Source organism: Salvelinus fontinalis, chromosome 19, assembly GCF_029448725.1.
Source record: "Salvelinus fontinalis isolate EN_2023a chromosome 19, ASM2944872v1, whole genome shotgun sequence".
Lineage (NCBI taxonomy): Eukaryota > Metazoa > Chordata > Actinopteri > Salmoniformes > Salmonidae > Salvelinus > Salvelinus fontinalis.
Window position 1 is genome coordinate 34184595 of NC_074683.1, and position 21581 is coordinate 34206175.

General features: G+C 47.9%; 1 protein-coding gene across 3 annotated transcripts in view; it reads left to right on the top strand.

Moving 5' to 3' along the window:
- The first annotated feature begins 4424 nt into the window (after positions 1–4424).
- LOC129816653 (R3H domain-containing protein 1-like) overlaps positions 4425–21581 on the top strand; it is a 43008-nt gene continuing 25851 nt past the window's right edge. For all 3 annotated transcript variants that reach the window (XM_055871399.1, XM_055871398.1, XM_055871401.1), the window contains exons 1-10: positions 4425–4739; positions 10038–10303; positions 12779–12982; positions 14522–14557; positions 15031–15123; positions 16509–16653; positions 17028–17106; positions 17356–17415; positions 17769–17909; positions 18290–18398. In XM_055871399.1, the coding sequence (XP_055727374.1) occupies positions 10112–10303; positions 12779–12982; positions 14522–14557; positions 15031–15123; positions 16509–16653; positions 17028–17106; positions 17356–17415; positions 17769–17909; positions 18290–18398 (1059 nt within the window). In that variant the 5' untranslated portion in view covers positions 4425–4739; positions 10038–10111. The remainder of the gene's footprint in view (positions 4740–10037; positions 10304–12778; positions 12983–14521; positions 14558–15030; positions 15124–16508; positions 16654–17027; positions 17107–17355; positions 17416–17768; positions 17910–18289; positions 18399–21581) is intronic.

Consider the following 21581-nt stretch of genomic DNA (forward strand, 5'->3'; position numbering starts at 1 on the left):
AGACCGTGTACACTTGCTGCATCAGCAGACAAGTATGCGTCAACTTTGTTCATTTATTTATTTTCGTTTGAGCTCGTTAGCATATTTAGATAGCAGCCTCCATGGAAATTTTCTATTACATGTGCTAATTTTGTTAGCATTCTGGTAACAGATGCACAATAGTCCTTTTAGGATTTTTTGCGCCCCCTTGTGTACTAAGCCGGTAATACCATAAATCCTGGAACGAGAGAAGAGCGGTATGACTTTATGAAAATTTGGAACCCCCCCCAACAATGGTCCATACACCCCAACACAGTCGTGAAGAAAGCACGACAATGCTTCTTTCCAGTCAGGATGCTGAAATGATTCAGCATGGGCACTCAAATCCTCAAAGTTCTACAGCTGCACCATTTGAGATCATCTTGACTGGCTGCATCACAGCTTGGTATGGCAACTGCTTACAGAGGGAAGGGCCCGGGGGCGGAGCAAGCTCCCTGCCATCCAGGACCTCTATACCAGGCAGTGTCGGAGGAAGACCATAAGTTGTAGACTGTTCTCTCTGTTACTACACTGCAAGCGGTACCGATGCACCAAGTCTGTAACAAACAGCACCCTGAACAGCTTCTACCCCCAAGCTGTAAGAATGCTAAATAGTTAGTCCGGGTAGCTGTTAGTTCAATAATTAACCATCTTCATTGACCCCTTTTGCACTAACTCTTGACTCCTCACATATGCTGCTGCTACTATTTATTATCTACCCTGTGGCCTAGTCACTTTATCCCTACCTATATGTACATGTCTGCCTCAATTACCTCGTACCCTTGCACATCAACTCGGTACTCGTACCCCGTGAATATAGCCAAGTTATCATTACTGATTTGTGTATTTATTACATATTATTTTCATTTTCTTTCCCTCTGTGTTGTTGGGAAGGGCCTGTAAGCATTTCACTCTTAGTCTACACCTGTTTACGAAGCATATGACAAATATAATTTAATTTGATTGCGTGGGCAGAATAAACCTGAAAACTCCCTATAAAATTACAGAAGGCACGCAGGAATATAGTTTGCTGGTAGTCTCAGTCCTCATTTTAAATGTTTTTGGATGGAGTCGAATGATAAACTGTTTTGATTTCACAGCTTTGTATCGAGAATTATACCATCTGTTAATGGCTCAATCTCTGAAAGGAGACCGAGGGAATAGTGGGTGTGACAACATGGTTAGATCTGCCTCTCCATTTCTCTCTTTCCCAAGCTGAGCCAGCGCATTTGGCCCTGCCAAGGCACTTAGTGTATTTATTGCTTAGAAGAACCTACCCATTTCCAGAACTCATACTTTTTAATATGGCTTGATGTTGAAGAACCCCCCCCCCCCCCCCTGTGTGATTTTGATCCGGTCTCTGCAATGGGATCCTTCCGTTGTTTCTGATTGGAATTTTCACTGTTATGGTATAAAGAATAATGGCCAGCATCTCTGTGGGGCACAATGTAATATAGCAAATCTAATATATTTAATGGAGTTTTAACCAAAATGTTTAAAACCGTGCCGTTGGCATTTTACTCTTGTCTGACTGAGGAAAGGCATGCTCCTTTTAGCATTGTAAATCACTGCAGAGCAATGCAAGCTATTTTGCCTTGGAACGGCCGTCTAAGAAAAAACGTGACTCGATAACCCTTTGAAGTGTTTGATGCTTCAAGTTGTTGTTCAAGGTCCAATCATTGAATTGTGCCTGACATCTGATAATATTATTTTGTTTTCCACTGTGTCAAAACACCCAGCTGATCTTGGGGAATAGAGTTGACAGGTCGGTTGCAGGAAGCGTCGTGATTGGCCATTATCAGCGACCCAGTGTCAAAAACGACTCACATTTTCCCAGCCAGTTAGTTCCTTGTGATTCTAGAATGTTGATGAATCACTGTTTGAGGGGGTATCTTGGAATGTTGCGATCGACTCTCCGAGCCTCAGGAATGTCTGGAATTAGCAGTGCAGTGACATGATTAATGGTCGGTTTATAGGGTTATAATTTTCCAACAGAGTTGCCGTGACATATGTTAGTTCTAATTTAATAACCGAGAGGTGGATCATTTTCTTTGGGGACTGACGCAGTCCAGAGCAATTAGATGGTGGGTTGGGATTATGGCATTTGTCTTCTCCTCCACTTACTGTCACCATCAGCATGGTGCATTGTTGATTTCTCTCTCCAGGGCTGTCTGAAAACGGTTATTTTCCGCCCGCCATCAAATCCTTGCTTTCTCAATCCTGTTTTCCCTCCCACAAGGAGGTTTGCGAGTAATTGAGGAAACAAGAACGTTGAAAGCAAAGATTTGACTTCTAGTAACGTTGTCAGACACAACCCAAGTGAAGGCAGTATTTGGCTCATATACACCTATGTTCCTCCTGTTAAATTGAAAGCAGGATGTGTTGCACTACTAGCGTTAGTGACGCGTGGTTTGGGTGCTCCTTGTAAATGCCGCGTCTCCGCTACCACGCTTGGGAGTTTGAACTAAATCAGTGCTAATCTGAATCCATTTCCTCCCCGGCTTGCTTTGCAATGCATAAAATTAATTAGTATGAGTGAATATTCCCCAGTTACGACGGCAACACCAAAAGCGTTATTCGCCAGGGGTGTGTAGTGCACCGGGTGTGCACTACACACCGGGTGTGCACTACACATCTTCCAGAGGTATTTTGATGACAGATCTAGTCAGGTGTGGAATGCTGAGAAAGAGGGCACCAGCACCTTTCTGCCTAGTTGTTTGCTTCACCAACACAACATGGTGTGTGTGTGTGTGTTGTCGTTCTCCCCACCAGACCTATCACTCAGCCCCACCTCCCATCACCTCTGTCACACCTCCACATGCACACACAGAGATGACAGTGAGACTTTGCACCTCAATGGTGTGATGCTCTACGACCAATTCAATGAGTCGGAACTTATGTCATTATTTCTCTCAAAGAATTTAGGTTTGTCCATACAAGTTTCAGGCATTATAGAGTAAAGTCTAATGATATACATTAAGAGCTGCCTCTTAACTTTCAGGATGATCGTTTTAAGCCATAGCCAAATACTTTTCCCCCCTGCAGCATAGGGAAGGTTTGTGATCTTGAAATTGAAGTCGTTTAAGGAGCTATCATCAACTATTAATATCACCAGGGAAGCCCAGGGATAGGTTTTAATCTAAGACTCGAGCATGCCAGGGCTAATTCAACAATACGGTTTCAGGGGAAAGGCTTGCAAAAACAAACGCCTGGTTATATATTTTATTTTGGTCTCTTCCCTCTCTCCCTCCAATCATCTGGTTATTACTGAGGCATTCAAAGCCCGTGTTATTGCCAAACACCATCTCTTTGTCAACTCCCCATGTCTTTGCAAAATAATGTAAACAAATGTAATGAACACACTGACTCCTGATGGTTTCTTGTCAGGGATCTGTTTATAGATTGAGGGAGGATGGAGGAAGGACTCATTAATTCCATGTTTAAAACTGTAGAATTCTCAAGGTGTGAGAATCACATTTGTTTACAGCAGAGGCAGGGTGCCGCACACGTCTGCTGTAATTGTCGGATGTTATTTTATTTTTTTTGTTGTCTGTGCGTTTGCTCGAGGGGCTTGTGAGGACCCCACAAAGATCAATGGCAGAGGGAGAAAGGATTTAGCTTTCTGTTTCATGTTCCCGATCCCTGAGAGAAATTCTGTTTATTTTAATACCACCCAGATTTTAATGAGCTCTTTAGGAAGGAGAAGCTATTGTTGGGTTGTGTTTTTCTCACTCTTAAGAAGCCTGTTTGTGGAGAACAGTAGTAAGATTATGACATTGTTGGTTTTCATACCATGAAATATATATGAGGAATGGTGTGCATAAGCAGTGCTCAGTCCTTTTCTTGTTTACATATTCAGATCACTGAGCATCTGTATATTGTCCTATAGAGTTGATTAGGCCAAGCAGTCCTTGATGAATAATCAACTCTTTTTGTGTTTGTCTTGCAGTAACAATCTCTGGAATTATAATTTTTTTTGTTACCTAAGAGACTTGGAGAGAGGAAGAGACGGGACAAAACCTTTGAAATGAGATGTTCAGTTGCTCTTGCTTAATTGATTGACTACTACAGTCAATCAATCAAATACACCTATAAAGCAGCTTTCTTTACCTCTATCCACTGTATTCGACTGCTGTGGCCCAACGTATCCCCACCTTTCCCACACTCACCCTTACACAAACTCCCACACACACTCGGGGTGGGGTGTGATTTTGGGGGGGGAGTGTTGGTTATTGATGGGAGGGATGGGTGAGGTACGTAAACCTCCCACGGCTCCACTTGACGTTGCGGCATCCGGCTGTATAGCTAATGAAGAGTGCAATATAGCCAGTGACGTGCCGCGAGCACAGCCAAGCCACCCGAGTGGCTGAGCCTGGCTCTGACGTCACACAGCCCAGCCGTTGATTTGGCGCTGTCTCCGAGGCCTCGGAGCGAGAGCCACAATCCAACCATGGGTTCTGGCACTTAGACAGCCTGGCGCAGACAGAGAGCGCTGCAGAGCAGAGAGCAAGACAGACACAAGCAGACATAGTGAGTTAGCTCTGCAGAGAGAGACAGAGCGAGTGTGTGTGTGAGAGCAGGGAAGAAAGAGAGGGAAGAAAGAGAGGGGGCTGTCTCGGGGACCTTTCTCCGACCGGCAACATTCACAGCCAATGCAGCCTCTGGTACTATGGAAACTAAACCCCTGACCAATGGAAATAATGGAGGCTACAATGTGGCAGGTGAGTGTTATGTTGTCTCCACACTCCGCTCAAGGGATGTAAGTACCTACCAGAACAATGTCCAATGAATGCGCACTCTCTGTGTAAGTGGGTTTTGCCTCTGTTTCTCTTGTCTTATACATGGAGAAATAAACGTGAGACTGTTTGTGAACGTTGCTGTTGTGTTCAGCGATTCGCGTAATGAGAGCAAAGTTTCCCGGAGATATGCTGCAGCTTTTCTAGAAGTTCACAAGCTTATTAGTGTTTACAAAGGATGGATACGATTGGCAGCCTGGAACTTTGTCATTTTCGTCCCCGAGGTTGTCTTTAGCCGTAGTAACATTTTAACTTCTCAGTTTAACATTTTATTTGTGCTGCTGTTATGTTTCTTTGCCGCCAAAGGGCTTATTTCCCTAGGTGAGAGGGAGAGTGGGAGGGAGGCAGGGGGAAGAAAGTGGTGCGCTTGGCCCCCTACTCAATCTTTTGATGTGTCCTGAATAGCACCACGGTGCTCGAACCAAGCTGCTCAGTCCCTCGCGCTGAATCCTTACTTGCTGTGCCATGCTTGGACCAGGAGTGAAATGCATACAACAGTAAGACGGGTTCCATCTCTCTCCTTCAATGTCTATTCAAATTGTGCACCATCGTTCACTGGCATTGTCAATTTGTGACACGGTAGCTTTTTTTTTTTTTGCACTGGAAAGGTTGTGTCTAATGGGGCGCGGATTCTGCAGATCTTTTCAACTCTGAATATTATTACACTGTCTGGTAGGAGTAAGCTTCTTCTTATTCAACCGTAATTGTTGCAATTCACCTAGTAAGTGCCCAATCTGCTCAGAAGCTTTTCAGAAATGTTGTAATTTGCTGTTTATCCTCTGTCAGCTCTGTCAGCGTTTTCAGGCTCGCTTCTGTTTCCAGGTACGTTTTTGTTTTTGCTCAGCCCTCCTCTGGCTGATGAATTGCTTATGAATCCCTAATCGTACTGTAGCATTACTAGCTTGGCGTTATTTGCTAATACTTCACTGGTCCATTTCCCCGTATGATACCTTGTGGGACCATTAGCCAAAAAAAACACACAAAAAAATGCTAAGTCCTCGTGAAGCGTATTGTAATTGGTAGAGCGGGCCGCTTATATTTAGTTGCCCTTAATACTGTGCATCTCATTTCTGTTAAATGGGGCAAACAAAGTCCTGGTAAAGTGGTACAAGGTTACGATGGGAATGGAGTCTGTCGGACTGCTGCTGGCACCACAGACCTAACAGCTACTTTGCATCTATTGGCCATCAGCCGTCCTCATCAAATCCCCCACAATCCTGGTCTCATATTCTTTGATGTCTATTTATTAATTGTACACCTAATGAAGGGGGCCAAATTAATCATTCTAATTTGATGCCTATCTGAAATGTCTCTTGCCGTCGGTGAGCGTTGGCTCCCATCACAATCCCAGATGGCTGGAGTGGAGAGGGATGGGGGGGAGGCGACAAGGGACATTTTTGCAGAGTCTGGTTAATGATTTAGCTCAGTCTCCTCCAGTCTCACTCTTAAGAGGGGTTTAAAATGAATGACATAAAGGGACCCAGTGCTACTGCATGCCACAATGCTCTAGAGATGCACTCCAGAGATAGCATTTAACATTACCCAGGAACCCCAGCGTAATTGCATTAACATTAAGCGGAAAGGGAATGTATGTCTCAAAAAGGCAATTAAGTGGTGTAATTGCTATATGGATTTAGCCGTGATGGGAGTGGAGCCTGGCGCGCTGTTCTCTAACCTCAGGAAGTCCTCATTAGCAGAACCTAGTGCTCCTTTGTGTGCTGACTGGCGGCTGCTGCCGTCCAGCAAAGGAAGAAACTGCACCATGCCCTTGATTCTCATCCCCCCCTTATAGGTTTCATTCATTCATTCTTTCTCCTTTTTTTCCACTGTTGGTAATTGAAAGGAAGCTAGAGGTAGCCTCGTCTCTGGCAGCAGCCGTAGCCTCGTCTCTGGCAGCAGCCGTAGCCTCGTCTCTGGCAGCAGCCGTAGCCTCGTCTCTGGCAGCAGCCGTAGCCTCGTCTCTGGCAGCAGCCGTAGCCTCGTCTCTGGCAGCAGCCCTGAGGTCAGCTGGCCCTTCTCCGTTACTGAATGTCTCACTCTGCTGTGCGAGTCTTTCCGCTGAATGGGATGATAGGTTATGTGGATATGATGATTGCTATTGAAGTCATTAGTGTAGCTCGATCTACTGACAGACTAATATATTCCTGCATTTAATATAACCACTTGGCTGCGGCCGGCACTTTTTTATTTTTTACTTATGTTCACGGCTTTGTGTTTTAAGCAGATGGAAATGGACAGCGGCAGCGGGGTCTGGGAGTTGAACCTCCCACCCCTAATTCAGATCGTCATTAAAGAAAGCACCCTGGGGGCTGGAGGTGGACTTCAGCGTGTTGAATGCAGCAGAAACTTAGTGTGTGAATGGAACCGCGAGTGGTCTTGGCGCACTTCCAAACTGAAGCCAGGGAATATTTCAGATGGTGATGGAAGGGGCCATGGTGGGTGCAGAAATGGGCACTTACGGCATTTCCCTTCGGGGGGGGGGTTGTGTTTTTTTTTTTTCTGGTCTTTTCATTTATTTTTGTTTGGTCCCGTGTGGCTCAGTTGGGAGAGCATGGCGCTTGCAACGCCAGGGTTGTGAGCTCAATTCCCACGGGGGACCAGTGAATAAACACTCAACATTTATGCACTCAATACTGTAAGTCGCTTTGGATAAAAGTGTCTGCTAAATGACATGTGTTTGTGTGGTAACAAATAGGAAGGCATTTAATTAGTAGTCCTCTCCCTCAGTTCAAAGGATTCTAATCTTGCGGAATGAAATGCAATTTTTTGTTATTCTGGACAATGTAACAAGTCACTTTTCTTTTTTGTAATTCGTCCTCCAGAATAAATGCTTTCCCCACGGGTAAACATAAATTAGTTTTTTTGTGAATCACATGCTATAATTGCATTTGCAGGAAATACTGTTTACCCAGTTTATTTTCAGGAAAATGTCATATTATATGTTCATGGTTAGTTAACACATGATTGAACTGTCACGGACAGATCAGTCTATTTGACTCTGTGGTTTATTACGATGTCAAGTTGCAGACACAGTAGCTGGCTTTCACCGCTCTCCTCTCTTCAGCAGGTTAGTGCCATGCTCCCTCACTATTTATGTATATGAGACACCTCCCTGTCTGTGTCCCAAATGGCACCCTATTCCATATATAGTGCACTACTTTTGACCAGAGTCCATAGGGTACCATTTGGGAAGCAACCCTGCCTCTCGTTTTGCACACAACACGGCAGGAAGAGAAAGCAGCCAACAGTTTATCCAGCCTGACAAAATTAGTACCTTCACGCTAAGCTGTCACTCGTTGACACCAACACAGATATTTCATGTGTATCTCCCTAGATCCATTTGCCGATATTTAGTTGAGTGCGAGAGACGCACACACACAGTCCGTTACATCCACCAGGGTGACTCACAAACTTGGCACATCCACCCGTGTTTTTACTATGTTTCGGTCGGCCACAGTTGTAAATACCTCAACAATTTCCCAAGTCAACTGTGAGGAGAGGAGACTGCCGTCTCTTATCTGGCTAGCCGCTCAGCTAAAACACACTGGCCAATTAGTGGTAAATTTGGACTTGGGATCCTCCTCGCCTGTTCTGTTCAGCGCTGCCTGCAGCTGATCAGGCTCCAGCCAAAAAGAAACAGCAGCTCTGCCCTTTTTTTATTGAATAAGTGTGAAGGAGGAAGAGGATGAGGAAGAGGCTTCTTCTTTCTCAAAGGAAAATAAAAATGACATTTTCTTTGCCTCTGTAAAATCTTCCCTCTGTCCTCCACAAATGCATTTGTGTGAACCAAGTGACTTTGTGAAGAGAACGAGCATCTGTCGTAGAAATTATGCACTCATGATGTCATCAAAAAACACAAAGGAGCATATGTACAGGCATGGAATATTAGACTGAACGTCCAATCGGTGCTCTAGCTGAAACGAGAAGTCCCTGAAGAGTCATGTGTCCGGGGTGGCCTCCTGCTGCTGTAAGATGCTCATCGCACCACAACCCTGTGGAGGTTGATCCTCATGGGGCCTGAGTCTGGCAGCACTGGTCCTCCCACTACCACCACCACACAGCCCTGCTCCCCTCTCCTCTACCAACGCCACCACCCAGCCCTGCTCCCCTCTCCTCTACCAACGCCACCACCCAGCCCTACTCTCCTTCTCTCTCCCCTGGAGAGCCTCCATCTGTGGCCGGCCATGCGTAGGCATCCTAGCTCGCCTGGCGCCGGCTGTGCCGCAGAAAGCGAGGGGAGAAAGAAATGGCTCTTCTCCGGTCGCATTAAAAGCATCATTGTCCTTGAGTGGGTGCATTTAGAGAAGAGGCGGAAAAATATGCTTTAGCGTCTTGTTCAGCCCCTTGCCGACGGCTGGTCTCTGTGATCCACATAGTGTGAGGGATGTGGAGGGCTTTTGGCAGGCTCACTCCCACACAGCACAAGGCAGGCAGACCAGATGGCCGGAGGCCTTGGGAAAGAGTCCAAGCAGAGGGACTCTTAACAGATACCACACGTCCTGTTGACGGACAGGTGGTTGCAGCAAACCGACAGACGTCTCTTTGTGTGTTTAAGCGCAAGGACAGGAGCCACCCACACACACACCTGTGCTCTCCACTGACGGCCCCCACCAGCCCCGGGCTCCAGATCTCATGAATCCCAATCAGGCGAGGTCATCGGAACCATAAATAATGCAAGCAGTCCCTGCTTCAGCCCCGCGCCACCTCCATTAGCCTGATAAACGAGCTACATTGTCAGAGTCAGGAACCCGGCAAGTGTTTGCTTAGCTGTGCCCTGCCATTCTCAACACGTCCCGGCGATCTCAGGCCTCCAGCAAAGGCATGGCTTGTTTTAGCGACTGTCTGGACTGGTGTGAATGTGTGTTTACACCACTCAATTCTGGAAGCGCTAACAAATTGGTTTGGATAATAGGAATTTGGCATAGACAACTTGTCTGAGTTATCCTGGCCAGTGTAGAACTGATCAGACAACTGTTCTGAACTAGCTACCATGCTCCTTAGTACCCATGGCAACGTCTGAGGTGGCACAGCGCCCGTTTACACAGGGCTCCGTAGGGCCGAGAGGTGAGGTGGAGCCTTGTGGAGCGAGCTGGAAATCCACTTGACCTAGCTGACCCCTGACTCTGTTCTACAAAAGTGTTGTTGAGTAGTTTACATTGGTCATTATGGATTTAAGGGAACACATATACTAACAAACCATTCTCTCTCTCCCCCTCTCTCCAGGTCACGGAGGGGCATGAGAGCCTTGTCCGAGGCCAGTGCCGTTGCGTGCCGGACCCAGTGCTGGTGACGGGGACATGGGCCTCTTCCTTAGGGCTTCCAGTACGACCCAGCTCAACACAAGCCAGATCCTCAGCCACCAGCTGGTCCAGCACCATCCAGACACCCACGGCAGCAGCAGCACCTCGAGTGACCCTGCCTCAGAGGGCTTCACCCTTCTCTCCGGCGACACCACCCCACGGCAAGCCCAGCACCCAGCACCGCAGCCGGTACACACACACACACACACACACACACACACACACACACACTGCTCAAAAAAATAAAGGGAACACTAAAATAACACATCCTAGATCTGAATGAATGAAATATTCTTATTAAATACATTTTTCTTTACATAGTTGAATGTGCTGACAACAAAATCACACAAATGATCAATGGAAATTTAATTTATCAACCCATGGAGGTCTGGATTTGGAGTCACACTCAAAATTAAAGTGGAAAACCACACTACAGGCTTATCCAACTTTGATGTAATGTCCTTAAAACAAGTCAAAATTAGGCTCAGTAGTGTGTGTGGCCTCCACGTGCCTGTATGACCTCCCTACAACGCCTGGGCATGCTCCTGATGAGGTGGCGGATGGTCTCCTGAGGGATCTCCTCCCAGACCTGGACTAAAGCATCCGCCAACTCCTGGACAGTCTGGTGCAACGTGGCGTTGGTGGATGGAGCGAGACATGATGTGCTCAATTGGATTCAGGTCTGGGGAACGGGCGGGCCAGTCCATAGCATCAATGCCTTCCTCTTGCAGGAACTGCTGACACACTCCAGCCACATGATGTCTAGCATTGTCTTGCATTAGGAGGAACCCAGGGCCAACCACACCAGCATATGGTCTCACAAGGGGTCTGAGGATCTCATCTCGGTACCTATTGGCAGTCAGGCTACCTCTGGCGAGCACATGGAGGGCTGTGCGGCCCCACAAAGAAATGCCACCCCACACCATGACTGACCCATCGCCAAACCGGTCATGCTGGAGGATGTTGCAGGCAGCAGAACGTTCTCCACGGCGTCTCCAGACTCTGTCACGTCTGTCACGTGCTCATTGTGAACCTGCTTTCATCTGTGAAGAGCACAGGGCGCCAGTGGCGAATTTGCCAATCTTGGTGTTCTCTGGCAAATGCCAAACGTCCTGCACGGTGTTGGGCTGTAAGCACAACCCCCACCTGTGAACGTCGGGCCCTCATACCACCCTCATGGAGTCTGTTTCTGACCGTTTGAGCAGACACATGCACATTTGTGGCCTGCTGGAGGTCATTTTGCAGGGCTCTGGCAGTGCACCTCCTTGCACAAAGGCGGAGGTAGCGGTCCTGCTGCTGGGTTGTTGCCCTCCTACGGCCTCCTCCACGTCTCCTGATGTACTGGCCTGTCTCCTGGTAGCGCCTCCATGCTCTGGACACTACGCTGACAGACACAGCAAACCTTTTTGCCACAGCTCGCATTGATGTGCCATCCTGGATGAACTGCACTACCTGAGCCACTTGTGTGGGTTGTAGACTCCGTCTCATGCTACCACTAGAGTGAGAGCACCGCCAGCATTCAAAAGTGACCAAAACATCAGCCAGGAAGCATAGGAACTGAGAAGTGGTCTGTGGTCACCACCTGCAGAATCACTCCTTTTTTGGGGGTGTCTTGCTAATTGCCTATAATTTCCACCTTTTGTCTATTCCATTTGCACAACAGCATGTGAAATTTATTGTCAATCAGTGTTGCTTCCTAAGTGGACAGTTTGATTTCACAGAAGTGTGATTGACTTGGAGTTACATTGTGTTGTTTAAGTGTTCCCTTTATTTTTTTGAGCAGTGTATATATTACATACACACAAACGAAATCGCTTACGTCACGACATTACAGTTTATGCAGTCATAGATTGTCACAGCTAATGTCTCTGTCCAGACTAGAGTTGGCAGACTGCAGAGGAAGTGCTGCCCAGTCAGAAAGAATAGAGAATAGGATGGCAGTGTGTTGACAGATTACCAGATTTGCGATAACACTGGGAGATTGCTTCTCCCGTTTTCACGATAAGGAGGAGATGAGTCCCTGGAGGCCTAGGTGCTGCTAGCTGCAGCGTCACGTATGGGAGTGTCACCACCGTCTCTCCTCTCTGAGGCAAGCAACCTGGCAGACAGAACACTTACGGCTTGCTGCACCATCTGGCCATGCTGACGTCTACCTTAGAACCAGAGACACATACACACACACACACACACACACACACACCGTCAGGCAGTCCCTGGGTGTAAGGAAAGACTGTCTCACACACACACAGGAGTAGAGCATATCTCACCCACTGACGTGATAATGGCAGAGCTTTAGAGGCCACTGGTGTGTTCATGGCAGAGCTTGGTGGAAGGGCCAGTTGCTGCTCACACTCAGGGACACAGTTTTCATCAGTTTAGAACAAGGGTGGGATGTAGGGAGGGGGAGAGGTTAAGGGTTTACAGTGATGCTTTATTACAAAATTGGGAGATTTTTGTCATTGAGGAAACGTCATTGATCTGTTTGGTACAAATAGCTGCTGCTGAAACGGTAGCCTCGGGGAGGGCAGGCAGTGGCTGAGGCTGACCAAAGGAACCGTGTCGTGTGTTGTCCATCCCTCTGCTCTCTAGGTCTCGAGCTCTTGTAGACGAAGCTCCAAGTAGCTTTCTCTAATGAGAATGTCGTCTGATACTGTCACTGTAAAGGAGACTAGTGCCACTATGAGAGGTCTGGAGACTGAGGAGAGCCACGATGCCAGTGCCACACCGACACCAGCAGGGGGAGAAGAGCCAAGCCTGACCAAGACAGATTGCAGGGAGCAGGCAGAGACCCAGCCACAGGCCCAACCTCAGACCCAGCTCCAACCACAGAGGTCAGATGAGAGCTGCTGTCAAGAGAAGGAAACTCAGGTAAACCTCTCATTACAGAGCAGGGTTGTTTGTATCTCTTCCCTGCGTCCCACACCATCTCCACCAGTCAGCCTTTTCCCACTGCTTTCAACCCTTACCCCCCCCCCCCCCCCCCCCCCATCAACCTTCTACCCACACAATTTCTGTATGAAAGTATGGCATGTCAGTTGAAGGGGTTGTGTTATGTACCAGGGGACTACACACCACTGAAGGTATATTCAGCTAGAAACAGGGGGCTACTGAGACAGGCAGGGGTTTGGTGTATTGGTGGGCAGAGCAGGGAGAAATAATTGCTTTCCGATACAGCACAGGCTCAGGGGCCCAGGGGAGTCTCTGGCAAAGCACAACCAATCAATTGTCAGATAATTGAGTTATGAGAATCTGCAGAAGCGGTATACCTCAAAATCACTACTCAGTTATTATACGCTTCAAGGTTAAGGTTGTGGAGGTTTCTGTATGGCGGGCAGGTTATCCCCCCCCCCCCCCCCCCTCTGATATGTAGCTTGTGAACAGCTAGGCTAGTCTCCCTTGATGCTGTGACATTTCCCTCATGCTTTCTCCCTTTCTGAAGAGCCTTGACCCTGCTTATGTTGGCTCGTTTTCCTTTTCTTATCTGTCGGCAGCGCTAGTTTACTGTCAACCTGGCTGCATCTATAAAGGTGGTTTATACAGTATTACAGCAGTCAGAGGAGAGCGGTGTCACGGTGCAGCAGTCAGGAGAGCTGCATCTGAAATGGCACCACATAGAACTCTGGTCAAAAGTAGTGCACTTTATAGGGAATGGGTGCCATTTCAGTTGTCTCTTAGCCTGGCTAGCCCCCCTTGAACATTACTAAAGGCAGTCAGAGTCCAGGTCTAAAGGCAGTCAGAGAGAGAAGAGCTGTAAGGAAATGGAAAGGCCAGAAGCCCTGCAGTCAGTCCGCTGAGGAGAGCTAGGCAAGATGGGAAAAGCTGATCATCTCTTAGCTCAAATCCCAGCTTATCCACTAATGTCTCCTGTGTCACCCCTAGGAGGATGGGGAGGGGAGGTGGAACGAATGTCTTTGTCGCCATCTGTCTCCTCCACTTTGCAGATCTAGACGCTTCACTGAACACATGGTGCTGTTTTAGATGTTTGCAGGAGAGAGCGGTTATGTTGCCGTTCCCTGCGGCCATCCCTCCGAATCTAGGATTCACAGTAGAATGGAGGCCAAGGCTCGCTCTCTTTCCAAATCCTCTACTGCAGTCACTTATTTAGCCTTGGGTGTAATGTAGCCTGATGCATTAGGGCTAACAAATATAAATGTTATTGTGCATTAACCATTAATTAACAAGGTAGAATCTGTTGGACATTTAGACAAAAGAAAAGACTATAAAAAAATAAAATAATTATATCCCTTTGTGTAGGGATGGTTTTAGTAGCAGATTCCCGTATTCTTTAGTCTGTCATTTCACTTAGTCCTCCTCAGTCAGTTTGTTGTTAAGGGGAATCATCCCAGGACTTACAGACAATGAGACCCCTGTCTTATGGTCTATTTTGTCTCATTGCCTACTGTGCAGCAGCAGACATCGGAACAGACAGGAAAAAGGCTCAAGGTACAGGAGGCATGTCTAAGTGTTTGCTTGATGAACCCCATCATCCAGTAGTTGACAATGAATTGTTTCCCTTTCATTTACACACTGCCTGCATTTTTGTAAATGTCCGGGTTTTTTTTTGTTATTTTGAAGGGAACGCATTTTTTGTGTGAATTATATTTTTGTTGCTTGTTTTTGTGTGTGTAGTTTTCAGTTATTCAAGTGCAAATTTTAAATTTGAATGCATCAGAAACAGGACTAGTGATCTGACCAGTTTGTGGTTAACCTAGGTGACAGTGTGCATGGCGTCTTCTCGAGCTTGGAAAACTCTACTCGTAAGTGGGTTGCTATGCCAGTGTGTGCTGTGCTTGCACGGGAGTTCTGGGTTCCTTTTCCTCCCTCGACGCGTGTGGTTTGTTTTTAAACTCTACCTGCACAATCTCTTTGTCCCATCCTGACTCTGTTCTTAACCCTCACCACTCTCCAATCCCCAGTCTAACTCAAAGTTAAAGTTAGTTCGAAGCCTGGCTGTTTGCGAAGAGTCCTCTCCTCCTCCTATTGCTACTGATCTGCCTCGAGAACATCAGGTAACCACCACCCTCCCATGACAATTCTCAAGCCCTCCTCCTCCCCCTGAACCCTCATCTGGTGTTTAACCATCATTTCATTGCATATGTATACTCTTCAAATGCATCTCTTCTAATAGAGAAATATCAAGAGGTTCATAAGAAATTCCTCTGGTTTGTTGCCACTCTCCACTCTTTTTCATCTTCAGCCTCCAGAACAGTAGTGTTCCAACAAACTTCAGAATCATTTATTTTAATAACATAAATTCTGTCAAGCAAAATAAAAGTGTACTATTGAAGTACCTACCTAGATTCATACTCTTGAACTGTTGAGCGATAGAGATTTCCTTTCCTGGGATTTCTTTTATCACACTATTCACAATCCCTCGCTTTCACTTAGGCTGTGCTGCACCAAAGCCCTGTTAGCAAACTTCATCTCTTCCAGGCTAGTACTTTTCACAGGGGTGGAGCAAAACATTCACCATTCTTCCATTTTAAACATTGCAGCTTTCCTTTCCTCCCCCGTTTTTGAAAAATAAATCCTTTCCCTGGGCGTCATGTTGTGCACTTGTTCTACTTTAGTATTGACTTTGAAAGACGAAAGGGAAGTCATTCTTTCTCCTTCAGATTCTTAATCAATGAGATGGAGGGAAACACCTGCTCGGTTTCTAGATGCTCTGTAGGGTGTGAATGAGGAGGTTGGAAACACCTGCTCGGTTTCTAGATGCTCTGTAGGGTGTGAATGAGGAGGGGGGAAACACCTTCTCAGTTTCTAGATGCTCTGTAGGGTGTGAATGAGGAGGGGGGAAACACCTTCTCAGTTTCTAGATGCTCTGTAGGGTGTGAATGAGGAGGGGGGAAACACCTGCTTGGTTTCTAGATGCTCTGTAGGGTGTGAATGAGGAGGGGGGAAACACCTTCTCAGTTTCTAGATGCTCTGTAGGGTGTGAATGAGGAGGGGGGAAACACCTGCTCGGTTTCTAGATGCTCTGTAGGGTGTGAATGAGGAGGGGGGAAACACCTGCTCGGTTTCTAGATGCTCTGTAGGGTGTGAATGAGGAGGGGGGAAACACCTTCTCAGTTTCTAGATGCTCTGTAGGGTGTGAATGAGGAGGGGGGAAACACCTGCTCAGTTTCTAGATGCTCTGTAGGGTGTGAATGAGGAGGGGGGAAACACCTGCTCAGTTTCTAGATCCTCTGTAGGGTGTGAATGCTCAAGACCATAGCATTGAACTGACAACCCCTAATACCCATGGGTTTTCCAATCAGCTACAGAATCTGTAAACTTGGGACGGTGGGGGTTCTCATTGTCCTGATGGATAGCAAGCTACTGAGAGAAGGGAACACCTGATCCCGTTTTCTGCTTCATAAAAGGTGACTACAACAGTCTTGTCTTTATTTTACAGGAGAACATTGAGATCCAGTTTACCCAGTCGTTTGACAAAGAGGAGTCGTCGTCATCGCCCATCAATAATGAAGTGGACCAAGATAAAGGAGTGGAGAAGCTGCTGGAGAAGACTGAAAGGATGCCCAGGAAGATGCTGTCCAGAGGTAGACATCGTCTGCCTCCCCTGGTCAAAACAAGTGCACTATATACCGAATAGGTTTCCATTTGGGACACATCCATCGTGTGTGGGTAGGCCCTAGGCACCTACTATGGTCAGTAACCAGAGGTTTCTCAGAGGTTGTGAAGTTTCTTCAAATTTAAGAAAATAAGAGGTCTCAAGGACCCAATAAGCCTTCAATGCTTCTGTAAAAGTGAAAACGCAATTGATGGTCTATGTCCTGCCAGCTTAGCCTACATTTTTTCCCCCCCAAAGTATTTGTTTCTCATGAAGTACTCAATGAATTTTTGCGAAGTTTCTGTGAAATGAGGAGACACAATAGAATAGTTAGTAATCAATGCCTTTTTCTCCTCCCTCCAGATTCCAGTCAGGAATACACAGACTCTACTGGGATCGATGTCCATGAGTTCTTAGTAAACACGCTGAAAAACAACCCCAGGTGTGTAGACATGCCAGCCATTTAGAAACCTTTTGTCTGCATCCACAAGCCAAGCTGAGCTGTTGTTCTTTCACTGGTGATTAAGCAAACACTCTTTCTATTAAAGGTTACATTTTGAACATTTGGCTTCTTCATTAGTCGATTACTAATTGCAGTTTCTGTCATACCCTGAGGTAATGAGATGAGTGCTGAAATTACTGAACGGACACCAAACTAATTCTCTCCATGTTCAATCCATTATATTCACAGGGACAGAATGATGCTTCTGAAGTTGGAACAGGACATTCTTGACTTTATCAGTAATAACGAGTGAGTAGTTCAGCTGAGTCATTTTTTTGTTGTTGGTGCATTTCAACTGAATTTGAGTGAGTTGAGTCTCATGTCTTGATTTCTTGGGGGGTTTAATTTCAACAGAATAATCTGTTTCTGGTCATTTATTAAGCCCATGCATAATTTCGTGTGATGTCACTTTCTGCTAATGAGATTTCACTCTGGGCTATGTTGGACCGTTTTCCCCAGAACGACTCTTCCTAATTGTTCTGTAATCTCTCTTTGAATTATTGATTTGATCCACTGTCCTCTCCTCCCATTCTTTCTCTTCTCCCTCCTACAACCTCCTCGGTCCTCTCTCCCTCCCCTTCCAACAACATCTCCTACCCCAGAAGCCAGAAGAGAAAGTTCCCTCCGATGACCTCCTACCACAGAATGCTGCTGCACCGCGTTGCAGCCTACTTCGGCCTCGACCACAACGTCGACCAAACCGGGAAATCTGTAATCATCAACAAAACTAGCAATACGAGAATGTGAGTAATCTCCCTTTCTGCCACAACCAATAATTCAATTTCTCAGCCTTACTCTAATTCAAACTGCTTAGGCTGCAGAAATGACTGGCTCCGTATCTTCTGCCGAGGGTAAACAGATTTTTCTTTGCGACCCCTGAAATTAGTTTTTGGGGAAACTTCATTATCTGCTTTTTCAATATTGCAGTGAGGAAGGTAGGGAGGAGGAGAGTTAGAGGCGGAAGGGAGATGGTGTAAACATGTCAGGTTTCTTAGAAAGATGCCCTACCACAATTCCCGTTTCCATTGTTATTTTCTCTGCTCTCCCTCCCCTTTTCTCCATCTCTCTCTTTCTGCTGCTACTCTCTCTCTCTCTCTATATATATATATATTGTTTTGTGTAGACCTGATCAGAAGTTTTCAGAACACATCAAAGATGACAAAACTGACGACTTCCAAAAGCGGTACATTCTCAAAAGGGACAACTCCGGCTCAGACAAAGATGACAATATGGTAAGAGTTGTTTAATGTGAGCCGCTCCAGATCTATACTGGACCGCATTATGATTAATTAACTTCCAAGAAAAAAGTTAGAATTTGAAAATAAATCATTAGATCTTCATCATGAAAGCCAAAGCCAGAAAAGTTCTGAAAATACATAAACCCACTGAAAAATGTATTTTCCTCTGCACAAAGCAGTAGTCAATGGCCAAATGGTATTGGTGTTTAGTTCAGTGTTTCCTAGAGTACATTCCCTAAGCCTTTTGTTGGTGTTAACAAACCATAGTGCTAAATGAGTGTTGATGTGTCTAGATTTTGGTCCAAAATCATAGTGTTGACATGTCTAGATGTTAGTGCTAAGCAAGGTGCTGATGGGTCTAGTGCTAAACAGGGTGCTGATGGGTCTAGTGCTAAACAGGGTGCTGATGGGTCTAGTGCTAAGCTGGGTGCTGATGGGTCTAGTGCTAAGCTGGGTGCTGATGGGTCTAGACGCTAAGCTGGGTGCTGATGGGTCTAGTGCTAAGCTGGGTCTAGTGCTAAGCTGGGTCTAGTGCTAAGCTGGGTGCTGATGGGCCTAGTGCTAAGCTGGGTGCTGATGGGTCTAGTGCTAAGCTGGGTGCTGATGGGTCTAGTGCTAAGCTGGGTGCTGATGGGTCTAGTGCTAAGCTGGGTGCTGATGGGTCTAGTGCTAAGCTGGGTGCTGATGGGTCTAGTGCTAAGCTGGGTGCTGATGGGTCTAGTGCTAAGCTGGGTGCTGATGGGTCTAGTGCTAAGCTGGGTGCTGATGGGTCTAGTGCTAAGCTGGGTGCTGATGGGTCTAGTGCTAAGCTGGGTGCTGATGGGTCTAGTGCTAAGCTGGGTGCTGATGGGTCTAGTGCTAAGCTGGGTGCTGATGGGTCTAGTGCTAAGCTGGGTGCTGATGGGTCTAGTGCTAAGCTGGGTGCTGATGGGTCTAGTGCTAAACAGGGTGCTGATGGGTCTAGTGCTAAGCTGGGTGCTGATGGGTCTAGTGCTAAGCTGGGTGCTGATGGGTCTAGACGCTAAGCTGGGTGCTGATGGGTCTAGTGCTAAGCTGGGTCTAGTGCTAAGCTGGGTGCTGATGGGTCTAGTGCTAAGCTGGGTGCTGATGGGTCTAGTGCTAAGCTGGGTGCTGCTGGGTCTAGTGCTAAGCTGGGTGCTGCTGGGTCTAGTGCTAAGCTGGGTGCTGCTGGGTCTAGTGCTAAGCTGGGTGCTGCTGGGTCTAGTGCTAAGCTGGGTGCTGCTGGGTCTAGTGCTAAGCTGGGTGCTGCTGGGTCTAGACGCTAAGCTGGGTGTTGATGGGTCTAGACGCTAAGCTGGGTGCTGATGGGTCTAGACGCTAAGCTGGGTGCTGATGGGTCTAGACGCTAAGCTGGGTGCTGATGGGTCTAGACGCTAAGCTGGGTGCTGATGGGTCTAGACGCTAAGCTGGGTGCTGATGGGTCTAGACGCTAAGCTGGGTGCTGATGGGTCTAGACGCTAAGCTGGGTGCTGATGGGGCTAGACGCTAAGCTGGGTGCTGATGGGGCTAGACGCTAAGCTGGGTGCTGATGGGGCTAGACGCTAAGCTGGGTGCTGATGGGGCTAGACGCTAAGCTGGGTGCTGATGGGTCTAGACGCTAAGCTGGGTGCTGATGGGTCTAGACGCTAAGCTGGGTGCTGATGGGTCTAGACGCTAAGCTGGGTGCTGATGGGGATAGACGCTAAGCTGGGTGCTGATGGGGCTAGACGCTAAGCTGGGTGCTGATGGGGCTAGACGCTAAGCTGGGTGCTGATGGGGCTAGACGCTAAGCTGGGTGCTGATGGGGCTAGACGCTAAGCTGGGTGCTGATGGGGCTAGACGCTAAGCTGGGTGCTGATGGGGCTAGACGCTAAGCTGGGTGCTGATGGGGCTAGACGCTAAGCTGGGTGCTGATGGGGCTAGACGCTAAGCTGGGTGCTGATGGGGCTAGACGCTAAGCTGGGTGCTGATGGGGCTAGACGCTAAGCTGGGTGCTGATGGGGCTAGACGCTAAGCTGGGTGCTGATGGGGCTAGACGCTAAGCTGGGTGCTGATGGGGCTAGACGCTAAGCTGGGTGCTGATGGGGCTAGACGCTAAGCTGGGTGCTGATGGGGCTAGACGCTAAGCTGGGTGCTGATGGGGCTAGACGCTAAGCTGGGTGCTGATGGGGCTAGACGCTAAGCTGGGTGCTGATGGGGCTAGACGCTAAGCTGGGTGCTGATGGGGCTAGACGCTAAGCTGGGTGCTGATGGGGCTAGACGCTAAGCTGGGTGCTGATGGGGCTAGACGCTAAGCTGGGTGCTGATGGGGCTAGACGCTAAGCTGGGTGCTGATGGGGCTAGACGCTAAGCTGGGTGCTGATGGGGCTAGACGCTAAGCTGGGTGCTGATGGGGCTAGACGCTAAGCTGGGTGCTGATGGGGCTAGACGCTAAGCTGGGTGCTGATGGGGCTAGACGCTAAGCTGGGTGCTGATGGGGCTAGACGCTAAGCTGGGTGCTGATGGGGCTAGACGCTAAGCTGGGTGCTGATGGGGCTAGACGCTAAGCTGGGTGCTGATGGGGCTAGACGCTAAGCTGGGTGCTGATGGGGCTAGACGCTAAGCTGGGTGCTGATGGGGCTAGACGCTAAGCTGGGTGCTGATGGGGCTAGACGCTAAGCTGGGTGCTGATGGGGCTAGACGCTAAGCTGGGTGCTGATGGGGCTAGACGCTAAGCTGGGTGCTGATGGGGCTAGACGCTAAGCTGGGTGCTGATGGGGCTAGACGCTAAGCTGGGTGCTGATGGGGCTAGACGCTAAGCTGGGTGCTGATGGGGCTAGACGCTAAGCTGGGTGCTGATGGGGCTAGACGCTAAGCTGGGTGCTGATGGGGCTAGACGCTAAGCTGGGTGCTGATGGGGCTAGACGCTAAGCTGGGTGCTGATGGGGCTAGACGCTAAGCTGGGTGCTGATGGGGCTAGACGCTAAGCTGGGTGCTGATGGGGCTAGACGCTAAGCTGGGTGCTGATGGGGCTAGACGCTAAGCTGGGTGCTGATGGGGCTAGACGCTAAGCTGGGTGCTGATGGGGCTAGACGCTAAGCTGGGTGCTGATGGGGCTAGACGCTAAGCTGGGTGCTGATGGGGCTAGACGCTAAGCTGGGTGCTGATGGGGCTAGACGCTAAGCTGGGTGCTGATGG